Here is a 13,707-nt window from a genome sequence, read left to right on the forward strand (position 1 = left end):
AAAAACCCGGAATATCTCCGGAATTCGGTGGCCATAGTCGGTTCCATGGACATACCGTGAAACTGCATTAATTTTCTAGTTCAGGGATGCCTGAATTGTCAAAATCGGATGATAACTGACATAGTTACAACACGTCTAATTTTACCAACAATTTGCCTATCCTACGATCGAACATGGCTGCTAAAAAACATGTCGAAGTGATTTTTCACGCAAGTTTATTGCGCTTATCAGTTGGAAAGTGCAGGAATCTAGTGTAGTGTAGCTAAAATGTACACTTTTCTAATTCTTCCTTCTCGTTTTCTTCGCCCTTCTCCTTTCTTTCTTCCGTCAAACATCTTCGTACTTTCCACTTCTTTCTTCCTTTTCTTTTTTTTCTTCATCCTTCTTCTTTCTTACCTTTTCTTGTTTCTTACTTATTTATTTTTTCATTTTTTTTCCTCCTTCTTTTTTTTTCTTTTCCATTCTACCTTCCCGCTTCTTTCTTCTTCCTTCGCCCTTCTTCTTTCTTCCTTCATCCTTCTCCTTTCCTCTTTCTGTCTTCTTTCTTCTATCTTCTTCATTCTCCCTTCTTTCTTTTTTCCACTTCCATTTTCCTTCCGTTTTACCTTTTGTCATTTCGATTCTCCGTTCTTTCGATGTTTTGTCTTTTTACCCTTTTGTCCTTTCGACCTTTTGTCCTTCAACCTTTTATTGTAATTTCATTTGCAACATGGCTTTGAGATATTTCGTCGAATAACGTTTAGTCGAATAAAATTCCACTGAAAGGACGTTTAGTCGAAGAGAAATATGATCGAATGAACGTATTGTCGAAATACACTCAATCTTATTTTTACGTCGTCACCTATTGAGAAGGCATAACAAAATTTGTTGCTTAAATTACTAGTTTTTTACTTGATGCTTCGATTTTTGGATACTTTTTATTACGATACATAATCATAGCAATCCAAAGACCCAAATTGTATAAGTGACTAGTTGACCCGGCAGATGTTGTCCTGCATAGTAGACGAGAATGCGTGTTATGAACCACCCATGCAAAATGCCCATCGAATTCTTAATTTAGTTTTTCACGATTTACTTAACTTTACTCGTTGATTTTGCATGAGGAAATATCATATAAACCCGTCGGAAACGATAACGAACATGGGGAAAATCGATCCAACCGTTTTCGAGTTATGCGAATACGAACACAGACCATTTCATTTTTATTAGTTCTTCCAAGAATTTACTGGAGTTTAAGCTAGCAGGCCTTCGGGCGTAAAATAACACCTATCTGCTTTCTTGATATGGTACATGCAGTGGCGTAGTCACGGGGGTGGTTTTGGACATACCCCCCCCCCCCAGAGACAAATTTTTTAGAAGATTTTTTTTTTAGAAAATAGAGTGTTTGTAAAATCATATTCAAATTTCAATCATCGAAGTTTCATGCACGAGCTAACTTGTTTGCGATTCTGTAGGGAGAGAGTAGGCTTGAGTTTCTCGGACAGAATCGTATCACTCCGCACACTTGCCTTGATTTCGCTCTAAAATCCGTCAAAACGCAATCAAGGCTTATGTTTTGTTAACATATGGATTTATTAGGAATTGCTTTAAGAAAGGAAAGCTATTGCAATGCATTATACAATGAAGATCACGTAAAAATCAAGCAATGATGGCCATGGGTCTGATAGGATTTAACTCGGGTTGGATTTGAATCGCTCATGAGCTAATTTTTTTCGTATTTTTTGCCAGAATACGTATTTTTGGACGAGGATTCAGAATATATAAAAATCTCATTTTGGCCAAAAATGTTACATATGCAGTTTCTCAAACAAACGGTTCAATTGTTGACGGCTTTTCTCATTTGGTTCTATGGATCAAAACGGCCATAAGTTGATATTACAATCATCAGGTGAAACATGTTTGGGGGATTTCGAGTGGGGTAACTTGATGATCTTCGCCGCGTTGATGCAGATCTTCTAGTTGGTGAGGTACTCCGTCAAAGTATCCAGGCCTCGTTGCAGTTTTGCCACTTGCGCTCTGATCACTCTATCTTTGCAGACGAGAGAGGTGTCAGAATGCACCTTCCGAAGGCTCTACCATGGCGGAGGTGAACAGGTTGAACTTCGGGGCCCCGTGGATACTGTCCTGGAGGACGCCTGCGATGATGTCGTGCACATCGGAACTCGCTCCGCTGATTGAGTCCTGGAATTCCTCGCTGAGAGATAATTGTTGATGGTTTTCTCTCAGTTTGTAATTCAGAATGTTGTCGAAGCCTGGACTGGGACCATAAATTCACCAGCTGAGATCTTCAACTCCTCCGAGAAGTTATTGGGAGGCCGCGACTGTCGCCAGCTAATCGGATTTCAGTGTGATACAAAAAACAGCAACTATTGTTAAGTTTGATAAAATTTATTCATAATGCAAACTGCAATCGGTCAAATCAGGTAATCATGTTTCAGAAACTTCTTTTCCCCACACAATCCCCTCTATCCAGTCCAGATAGTAGGAAATACGCACATATCCATCGATCCAGGGGTTATCCTTTGGCCACTTTGGACTCACTATGGTGAAATCAAGCAATCCGACCACGGTTGACATACAGGTACGTCGGTTGACCGATTGCAGAGGTGATCCCAACACCCCGCGAAGGCCAATCCTCAGCGGATCGGTATTGATGACACATATGTCACCAGGCCGTGTCACGGGATCGTCCTGCAGTCCGAATATCGTTTTGCACCGTTGCTCCGTAATGAACTCATTCTCGTCAGATTCGAATATTTGCTTGGCACCTAAAACAAAAGATTCATCAATATTCGTCCTTTGTGTCTAAGATCTCGTTTTCAAGAGTGCACTTACCTGTGGTTTTGTTCATTCCGACACCCGTTTGTACGAGAGTGTCGTAGAGATTCTCCGTCCAGTTGTTTGCCAAACAGGCGGGTATTACGTGGCTGGAAAGCCGGACAGGTTTCTCCAGCTTAACGATTGCCAAATCATGGATCTTTGGACTTACTACGAACTCCGGGTGACATTCGAAATCCAGAATATCAACGCTACCGTATCCATCTATCTGTACTTGCGCTGGCGTGCTGAAACTAGATGATCTGTTTGAGATTTGTATGCTAGAGCGAAGGGTTAGGTGCTGTCACCGTGTGCAAAGGCATGTTGTTATGGCATAATTTTCGCTGATAAGGGCACCGTTGCATTTTAACAAATCGGGATTTCCTGTATATGAAATTAATATCTACAAAATATTAGCATCAGTAGAAGATTTTTAAATTACTGAGGGCAACCAACCGAATGCGGGTTTCTCATATTGGCACATTCTCCAGTTTTCCGCCTGGCGGTCAGTTTTTGAAACCTGTCGCATTCTGAAAGTCGTATCAAAAAATTATTCGTTTGTTTAAACCATCGTTATTATAGAATACCTCTCTCACTAATGCGTTTCGGTCCACGAACTGCTTGGGGTTCATCTTCAGTCATAGCATCATGGATCCACGACAAATAACGGCGAACATTGGTGAACACTGAATACTTCGATGTGTCAACCTCCTTCGTTGATGGGTTTATTTTGGCAAAAGAGACCACTCCTCTCAAAACCCATCTATCGCCATCATGAAAATACATTCCGCCGCCACTGTCGCCTCCTCCCGGGCTGGTCCCTGTAACAGGTTTTAATTATTATCAGCGATCTAAACTTAATTTCAATTTTTACCATTTCGATCTCCTGCACAAAACATGTTTTCATCCACCAGTTGTCCAAACAGAATCGGATCGCTCCTGACACACGTCTGGAAGCTTACCACCAATAGTGGCGCACTGTACAGCACATCCGAAATATTCCCCTTTTCCGTTATACCCCATCCGGTAATCCATCCACGGTGACCTCCAATATCTCTCAGGTCCAGATCAGACCTCTGATCGATACAGATTGGAATCACATAGTCGGTGTAAACGACAGCCAGTCTCATCACCAGTAATGCCATATCGTTCTTCAGAGTGGAATATTCCGGATGGACGTGCACCTTGCTGACATCCCGAATCTGCACCTGATCGGTAACCTGGGACAAATTATGCTGTCCAAGATGCAACTCGAAAATGCTCGTTGGCAATTGACGTGCGGTTTTTCGCTTCACGGCGCAATGTGCCGCCGTCAGGACGTACCTCTCGTTCAGCAAACTTCCACCGCATTCATAGCGAAGAGTGTCGCGTGGCTGTTTATGAAAAACGCCCACATGCCATGGCCACGCTCCATCCTCGAGCTTCCAGCCGTGATGCACCAAAGGCACAAATCCATGCTTCCGCATTCCACATTGGTAGGTGGCGCTAATCAGGTCCAGTTGAAGCACCCGCAAAAAGACGAAAATTATCAACCGAAACAAAAGGTACATACTGCGTTCAAGAACACTAACTACTGTTCAAAGTCGTACCTTATGCGATGGAGAGATAAGCGAAACTAATGAGTTGCATCGTTTTCTATATAAACAGGTTTGTTTGAGCGTTGTCAGCGGTTGGTTAGGGATTTCCTCAAAGCAAATGCATTCCGGATTGCGTACCTCTCAATGCAATAATGATTGTTGTTTGTGATTGTGAATGAACGAGGGGTTACTCGAGAAGTCATTCTTAGTTTGATGGGATTTGAATTCAACACAAACAAAAACCCAGTTTCCGTAATAACTTATGGTAGTAGTGACTGGCAACACAGTGGTAGAATGTAGATAGATTTTTCTTCAATGCTTAAGTTTTAAATAATGCGATTTCTTTATCCGATATTTTTTAAAGAATCACGTTGTAAGGGGGCGGTTTCGTTTGTTATCCCACTGTAACAAATTCGTCGTCTACCAAAATAAAATAATATAGCATCGTCATTTCTTCTAGCAGACATGCGTGATCACTTGTGCAAATCAAATAAATAAGAATCAAATAATAGTAGTTTGTGCAACTAGTAGCAAAAGGATGATTTCTTCAGCACAAGTTGTGCGTTTATCCAACTGTGTGGTCTCAAATAGCGGGAGCGAAATGCAGTAACTGCAGCTCTCCGTTGGTGGGTGTTCACGCCACGGAGATCTGACAAGAAGAGACCGAGTCATGGCTTGCTGTTCACCGATTGACACGCTCAAACTTCACATTTCCCTTCTTCTTTCATAAAATAGGAAAAAAATCTACTAGCCCACGCAATAATCTTTTTCCTAAGTTAATTGCGCGAGACGAAAATGAACATTTAACATGTTGCATTTGAGAAATTGATTAATTCCTTTGAAAACTGAACTACTGAACTCCAAAATAACTTAAATTAACATCGTGCTTTGTATTTGCAGAGCAACGATATGGAAGTCTATAGGTTGTATCGTTTAAATGTTATACTAAATTGGTGCCCAGTTTTATGATATTGATCTTTCAAGCAACATTATAGATTGCAGCAATAATCTAAATAGCTTATTCCGTCCAATTAATCCAACTATCAGCCTCGTGTACAGTACCACCATCAAGCTGACCTTCAAAATATCAATCACTATGGTCCAGGATACAGATTTACGCGGAAAGATGCATTTTACGCCAAAACTATTTTTTTTAGAAAAAACTGTTGTTCTACAAAATTGTTCGAAATAGTAAGAGCCATGTTATGGTTTTACCAAAATAGGAGTGGCTCCATCATATAAAAAAACAGATTTTTTTTTTATTTCTCAGAGTATTGACATATGTTATGTTCTACAAAGTTGTAGCGCAGCTTATTCCAATCAATTTTGCTAAAAAACTTTTTCTGCAGCTCTTAGTTGGCTGATTTAGAGCAATTTTAACTAATTGGATTAGGGTGTACCTCACAAAACAGTATTTTTTATCTCCTTTTTTGTTTTTACATTTCTCGAAAAGTCGTCTTCTAGGTGACTTTTTAGAGCTCAAAAAATGCAACTTTTGATGGGTAAATACGCTCAATATCTTTTCCGATCAAAAGTTATAATCGTTTTTCTGTCAAAATCACATAAGTTGATATCTCCGGTTAAGACGAACCAAAAAATATATTTCTTACGGCATCTGAAAGAGAAATTAATATTCTTATTATGTCAAAAAATTGGGGATATGTTATTTTTATCTCAAGTTTCACCAATTTTACTAAAATCATGTTTTTCAAATAAATTGATATAACTCGACAACGGAAGAAGATACAGACGATATTCTTATAGCAAAACACGCGTTTTAAGAAGCCCCAAAAGTTTTCAGAAGATGACATCCGTGAAAAATAAAAATGAAATGAGCAGATCATAAATATTCTTTTTGAGGGACACCCTAATCCTGGTAAGTAAAATTACTCTAAACAAGTGAGCTTAAGAGCTACATAAAAGTTTATATAGCAAAATTGATGGGAAAAGCTGCCACAACTTTAATGAAACATTTTATGTCAAATTTTCCGTAAATATAAAAAAAAAAAATTTACATTTTATAAAATGGCCCACCCTATTTTTCAGTAACTCTATAATAAGGGCCCAAGTATCCAGAACAACTTTGTAGAACAAATTTTGTTTCTTAAAAGTATGCTTCAGACCAAAAATGCATCTTTTCTCGTAAATCTTGCAATACGATGATAATGATAAAATTTATAAAAAGTGTTTAAGCTGTAGATTTTTTATCTTTCATTTCTCACGAATGTCATCTTCTGAAGACTTTTGCGGCTTTTCAAAACGCGTGTTTTGCTATAGAATATCGTCTGTATCTTCTTCCGTTGTCGAATTATATTAATTTATTTGAAAATACATGATTTTAGTATAATTGATAAAACTTGAGATAAAAGAATAACATATCCCCAATTTTTTGACATAATAAAGAATAATAATTTCTCTTTCAGATGCCGTGTGAATATATTTTTTTGGTGTGCCCTAACCGGAGATATCAACTCATGAGAAAAATGTTATTTTGTCAGAAAAACGATTATAACTTTTGATCGGAAGAAGATATTGAGCATATTTACCCATCAAAAGTTGCATTTTTTTGAGCTCTAAAAGTCACCTGAAGACGACTTTTTCGAGAAATGTAAAACAATAAAAGTAGATAAAAAATACTGTTTTTGTGAGGTACATCCTAATCCAATTAGGTAAAATTGCTCTAAATCAGCCAACTTAAGAGCTACTGAAAAAGTTTTTTTAGCAAAATTGATTGGAATAAGCTACGCTACAACTTTGTAGAACATAACATGTCAATATTTTGAGAAATAAAAAAATATTTTCTAATTTTTTTATATGATGGACTACCCTATTTTTTTGGTAGAACCATAATAATGGCGCTTACTTATTTCGAACAATTTTGTAGAACAACAGTTTTTTCTAAAAAATATAGTTTTGGCGTAAAATGCATCTTTCCGCGTAAATCTGTATCCTGGACCATAGTGAATGTTAAACTTTTGAACATTCGCCTAGCAAAGGATATTTATCAAAAATGTCTAGTACTAGTACTATTAACCAATAACTCCAAACTTATAGTTTTGTGAATGCTGGCAACGTTTTTTAACTTCGTGATTTTTGTCTGATTCAACGGGTAGTTCTGTTATTACTACCAAGTCAGTGAATTCCAAAATACACTTTAAGATAATGTATTTTGGCTTCCAAACAACTTTGTAGCGTACGATAGCTCGTCATATCTCTTAGATTTTGTTAAATCTAGCTTAAGGCTCAAGACTCCATCACAATGTTTTGAAAATCAATGACTGTATCACTTGTTTGTAATAGTAATGCAATTGGTAGGGAAAAGTGCAGCAGCGATAAATAAATTGTTGTTTACAACTGGGGTGGGTGGAAATGGGGTGGTAAAAATGCGCCAGCTGATGCATAATGTTGCCAAACTTGACGAATTGTTTATTTTATATCATAAGAGTAAAATCAGCAGTGATTCAAATCGTTCGGGGCTGTCAGTTTGAATATGAATCTGGAACATTCATTTTCCCAGCAGCTGTTCTAGATTCATTTTTTATACCAGTCAAATGTCAAAAAATAAAACTGGTATAACGCTCCGTTCTATTTTCTGCAGATTTGAACCACGATTGAATCACGAGATTCAAATATTTTTCAATTGTTTTGGTGTATGAATGCGTCATTTTATCTACGGATCAATCCACTTTGCAATTACGGCGCCTTTCTTGGCAGCAACATAATGATTTCATTTAATGAATCGCCAGCTTTGAGCGTGCTTACAGCGGCACACTAGGAGTTAACTTTCTGAAATCAGTATGGCGAAAGGCATCTAAGGATCGATTTCTCAAAATTAAGCACTTTCATCAAAAAAATATTTGGTAAGCATGGTAGCGGACACCTTCCTACATAATCGGTACCAAATAGTTTTTCATGAAAAGTTTCTTATTTTGAGAAAACCCGCGTTAGATGACTATCGCCATACAAATTTCTGGCGGTTAACTCTTGCTGGCTATTTTGCGCATATACTATAGCGCCTGGATGTGACAGCGGCGGGTAGAAAATCAGCCACTGCCAATAATTCATTGAAAAAAAAAACATGAATGGAACACTGCTGGAGAAACCAACATGTTTGTTCTATTTTGCTCCAGATGCAAACTAGAATAGTGGTCGAAAATTTGAAAGAAAACTGAATCACTACTGATTTTACTCTAAGCCATGTTCATGGTGTATCAAATATATAAGTATTTATCGGTTTAATTTTTTTATACACCACTTGGAATGTAATAGAAGCTTACGTAACATGTTTAAATATTTATTTTTGGTTTTATTGTTCAGGGCGAAGAGATGATTATTTACTTGTGTATGGACATCTTTGTTTGCGTGTTGGCTGGCGTATACGTTGTATTGTTCGGATTGAATGAAGTTGCATCGCGTAGATTTTGTACTCACCATTTCATTTATTGCGCTAGTGAATTTGAGACTTCCGAATTTTATTGCATTCACAATACGGTCGTCAAATTTGTCTCTCATTTCGATTTTTGGAAAGCAGTTTTCAACAGTATTTGGGCGTAACGCGAATTAATTGGTAGTCAAGGTTGACGAAAAATGTAAAACTCAGTTAGTGAATATGTTTTAGGAGTGATAAAATCAAAAAAACAATGGGAAAAGATCCAGTGAAAAATCAAGTGAGTGTGTATGTGTTCGATCCGAACGTTCGAACGTTAGTATGCGTTCGATGAACAAACGAATATCGACCTAGGAAAAACGCAGTTTTCAGCGTTTTTCCAGCAATTCCTCAGTAATTGCTAGTTTTGATAAGTGAAAAATTAATATGGAAATGCCATGAATATATTATAATAGAGGGTAAGTCCGTAAATAGCCAAAAAATATTGAATTTAGTTTAAAACTTTATTAGTATTAGTGCGGATTCGAATAAAATCATCGTCATTATCGGTTTGATTACGGTTTATAGAGCCTTAACTGGTAGTCTCATATACACTTAAGCCACCAAACGTATACATTTTAAACTAAATTTATTTTAATCGAAATCAGTCTCCCAGACGCGCCAAATCACAATCATTTTCCAGCGGTCTTCCAGACGAGTTTTGTGATTTTCCAAACCACAATCCATTTTCCAGCGGTATTCGAGACGCGCTTTGTGCTTTTCCATACAACAATCCATTTTCCAACTGCACACCATCCAGTCTGGTAAGCTTCCCATGGAAGCTGTTCTCGTCCATAATTTTCCATAGCTCTACGCGGTCTATACTGTCGTATGCCGCCTTGAAATCAACGAACAGATGGTGCGTTGGGACCTGGTATTCACGGCATTTTTGTAGGATTTGCCGTACAGTAAAATCTGTTCCGTTGTCGAGCGGCCGTCAACGAAGCCGGCTTGATAACTTCCCACAAACTTATTCACTGGGATATCACTTTGTAGGCGGCATTAAGGATGGTGATCGCTCGAAAGTTCTCACACTCCAGCTTGTCGCCTTTCTTGTAGATGGGGCATATAACCCCTTCCTTCCACTCCTCCGGTAGCTGTTCAGTTTACCAGATTCTGACTATCAACTGTTCTATGCATAACGGCAGGCGGCTAGCTTTTTCCGGGCCCATCTTGATGAGCTCAGCTCCATCCTGTACCAGCTGCTTTATTGGTCTTTAGCTCTGGCAGTACCTTTAACTTCCCCTCAAGGTGGGGGGCTGGTTGACATCGTCCGCTGAACTGGCGTGTAGTCATCTCCTCCGCTGCCGTGACTTTCACTGCCTGTACTATCAGCGCCATTCAAATGTTCCTCGTAGTGCTGCTTCCACCTTTCGATCACCACACGTTCGTCAGTCAAGATGCTCCCATCCGCAGTCCTCAAGAGGGGCCCCATCGAGTTCACCCTCTTGCGGCAACGCTGCCGATACTGCGCGTATGCAGTGGCGACATCAGGTTGCCTTAGTCGCTCTAGGTCGTACCGCGGAGCTCGTCGGTACCGAACATTGTTGATGACGGCGCAATTTAACCATCACCAGTTAGTGGTCAGAGTCGATGTTAGCGCCACGATATGTCTTGACGTCAATAATGTCGGAGAAGTGCCATTCATCAATCAGAACGTGGTCAATTTGTGATTCTGTCTGCAGGGGTGATCTCCAGGTGTACCGATACGGGAGGCTATGTTGGAAGTAGGTGCTGCAAATGGCCATATTCTCGGAGGCGGCGAAATCAATTAATCGTAGGCCGTTTTCGTTTGTCAGCCGGTGAGCGCTGAACTTCTCTAATAGTTGGTCTAAACTCCTCTTTGGCCAAATTTGAGCGTTCAAATCTCCTCATGATGATTTTGACGTTGTGGCTTGGGTAGCTGTCGTACCTCTACGTTCCAGTTGCGCGTAGAATGCGTCCTTATCATCATCAAAGCTTCCAGTGCGAGGGCTATGGACGTTGATTGTGCTGGAAGTTGAAGAACTGGCCTTTGATCGTCAACCTGCATATACATTTCTCATTGATCGGCCACCACCCGATCAATACGCGCCTTGCATATCGCCCATCACTAAGAAAGCTGTTCCCAGCTCGTGCAAGTTGCAGCAGTTCTTGGTAAATGGTGGGCGACGCCTCTCAAAAGTCGGCACCATTGATCCCTTTCCAACAAACCTCCTGCAGCGCTACGATGCTGAATCTATTGGAGTCTCTTGAGCACATCGACGAGAGTATGTGGTGTTCCTGATGAAGTTGAGAGATTTGGCAGTTCCAATGAACCGAGTTTCCAATCGCTAGTCCTTTTCGTCGCATTGTTCTTCAATGATGGTTCTGGTCTGTACTTCTTCTTGTTGATTGTTCGTTGTTGCTTATGTTTTTTAATGGCTGGTTTGCAGGGCCTGACACTCAACTCCCCTAAATTTCCCTGGAGGACCATTCCTCCTTATTCCCGGTGTGGACCATGGTGCACAGTTTCACTTAGAGTCCCTCGCTGGCACCCGGAAGATGATCAGCCGCCCCTAACATGGAGAACAGACGCTGTTGTGAGCCGATCCTGACATGGAGAACAAACGCTCAATAAGATTTGCACCTCCGGAGAGGGGCAAACCCCCCTTTCCCTGTCAGCATACGACCATAGTTCCCACCGGGGTTGGTTACGAACTTTTTGTGAACTTTCAAATTCAGAGTTAGTTCGGTATGTACTTTTTGTGACATAAAGTTCACATTTAGTGTCACTTTGACATTATACGAACTTTCTAGTTCACATTTTATCCTTATTGAACTTATGGTGGACTTTGACACAAGTGTCAAAGATGAAATCAACTCATGAAGTAAAATTTTGCCACTTTACATGTTGGACGTATGGAGCAGTGGTACGAATCCCGGATTATTAGAGGAGGACTGGAGTTCAATACTTGTGGTAGGCGCATCGTCACGTGGAGTCTCGCATCCTAAATAAGAACAGCCTCTCTACGTTCTAGCGAAAAATCATTGAAAAAAAATTAAGAATAGTTCTTACAGTACATCGTCTTGTGGTTTTTTTATTTTATTTTGTAAAGTACACTTTAAGTTCATTGTCTAGCTGAATAGCATGTTATACAGGACTCTCATCGAACTTTTTGTGAACTTTGATGTCCACTTTAGAAGCTTGAAAATAACTTAATGTGAACTTGATAGTTCGGTTAACTACTTAAAAAGTGAGCTGAATAGAATTCTAGTCAGTCCCTCTTGGAGCTGATTATGCCAGAAATGTTATCCGAACTTTTGGTTACTTGGGAGGAGTTGCTGGGTAAGAGTAGTAGTTTGTGCAACTAGTAGCAAAAGGATGATTTCTTCAGCACAAGTTGTGCGTTTATCCAACTAATGTGGTCTCAAATAGCAGGGAGCGAAAATGCAGCTGCAGCTCTCCGTTGGTGGGTGTTCAACGGAGATCTGACAAGAAGAACCGAGTCATGGCTTGCTGTTCGATTGACCGCTCAAACTTCACATTTCCTTCTTCTTTCATAAAATAGGAAACAAATCCTGCCCCGCAATAATCTTTTTCCTAAGTTAGACGCAGACGAAAATGAACATTTAACATGTTGCATTTGAAATTGATTAATCCTTTGAAAACTGAACAACTGAACTCCAAAATAACTTAAATTAACATCGTGCTTTGTATTTGCAGAGCAACGATATGGAAGTCTATATGGTTGTATCGCTTAAATGGTTTAAATGTTATACTAAATTGGTACCCAGTTTTATGATATTGATCTTTCAAGCAACATTAGTAGATTGCAGCAATAATTTAAATAGCTTATTCCGTCAATTAATCAACTATCGACCTCGTGTACAGTACCACCATCAAGCTGACCTTCAAAATATCAATCACTATGGTCCAGGATACAGATTTACGCAGAAGATGCATTTTACGCCAAAATCAATTTTTAGAAAACTGTTGTTCTACAAATTATTTCGAAATAGTAAGGCCATCATTATGGTTTTACCAAAAATAGGGTGGCCATCATATAAAAAAAATAGATTTTTTTTTTATTTCTCAAAGTAATGACATGTTATGTTCTACAAAGTTGTAGCGCACTTATTCAATCAATTTTGCTCTTTTCTGCAGCCTCTTAAGTTGGCTGATTTAGAGCAATTTTAACTGATTGGATTAGGGTGTACCTCACAAAACAGTATTTTTATCTCCTTTTTTTGTTTTATTTCTCGAAAAAGTCGTCTTCAGAACTTTTAGAGCTCAAATACAACTTTTGATGGGTAATACGCTCAATATCTTTTCCGATCAAAAGTTATAATCGTTTTTCTGTCAAAATCAAATTTTTCATGAGTTGATATCTCGGTTAGGGCAGACCAAAAAATATATTCTTGACATCTGAAGAGAAATTAATATTCTTATTATGTCAAAAAATTGGATATATTATTTTTATCTCAAGTTTCATCAATTTTACTAAAATCATGTTTTTCAAAAAATTGTATAACTCGACAACGGAAGAAGATACAGACGATATTCTTATACAAAACACGCGTTTTAAAAACCCCAAAAGTTTTCAGAAGATGACATCGTGAAAATAAAAAATAAAATAGGCAGATCATAAATATTCTTTTTGAGGGACACCCTAATCCTGGTAAGTAAATTACTCAAACAAAGTGAGCTTAAGAGCTACATAAAAAGTTTATATAGCAAATTGATGGGAAAAGCTGCGCTAACAACTAATGAGGCTTATGATCAATTTTCCAAATAAAAAAAAAAATTTACATTTTTTAAAATGGCCCTTATTTTCAGTAACTCTATAAAAGGGCTCAAGTATCCAGAACTTTGTAGAACAAATTTTTTTCTTAAAGTATGCTTCAGACAAAAATGCATCTTTCTGT

The 13,707-nt window shown here is 38.7% G+C and overlaps 2 protein-coding genes across 9 annotated transcripts in view; one reads left to right on the forward strand and one right to left on the reverse strand.

Annotated features, from left to right (window-relative positions):
- LOC134206267 (uncharacterized) overlaps nucleotides 1–4,443 on the reverse strand; it is a 36,926-nt gene extending 32,483 nt beyond the window's left edge. The window contains exons 1-6 of the mRNA XM_062681961.1: nucleotides 3,692–4,443; nucleotides 3,405–3,638; nucleotides 3,274–3,347; nucleotides 3,126–3,220; nucleotides 2,836–3,071; nucleotides 2,433–2,768 (exon numbers count right to left, since the gene is read on the reverse strand). Of these exons, the coding sequence (XP_062537945.1) occupies nucleotides 2,433–2,768; nucleotides 2,836–3,071; nucleotides 3,126–3,220; nucleotides 3,274–3,347; nucleotides 3,405–3,638; nucleotides 3,692–4,367 (1,651 nt within the window). The 5' untranslated portion in view covers nucleotides 4,368–4,443. The remainder of the gene's footprint in view (nucleotides 1–2,432; nucleotides 2,769–2,835; nucleotides 3,072–3,125; nucleotides 3,221–3,273; nucleotides 3,348–3,404; nucleotides 3,639–3,691) is intronic.
- The window catches only part of LOC134227108 (cadherin-87A), a 1,007,180-nt gene that overhangs the window by 374,600 nt on the left and 618,873 nt on the right, over nucleotides 1–13,707 (forward strand). The window lies entirely within an intron of this gene.

This window comes from Armigeres subalbatus, chromosome 1 (genome assembly GCF_024139115.2).
Source record: "Armigeres subalbatus isolate Guangzhou_Male chromosome 1, GZ_Asu_2, whole genome shotgun sequence".
NCBI classification, from domain to species: Eukaryota; Metazoa; Arthropoda; class Insecta; order Diptera; family Culicidae; genus Armigeres; species Armigeres subalbatus.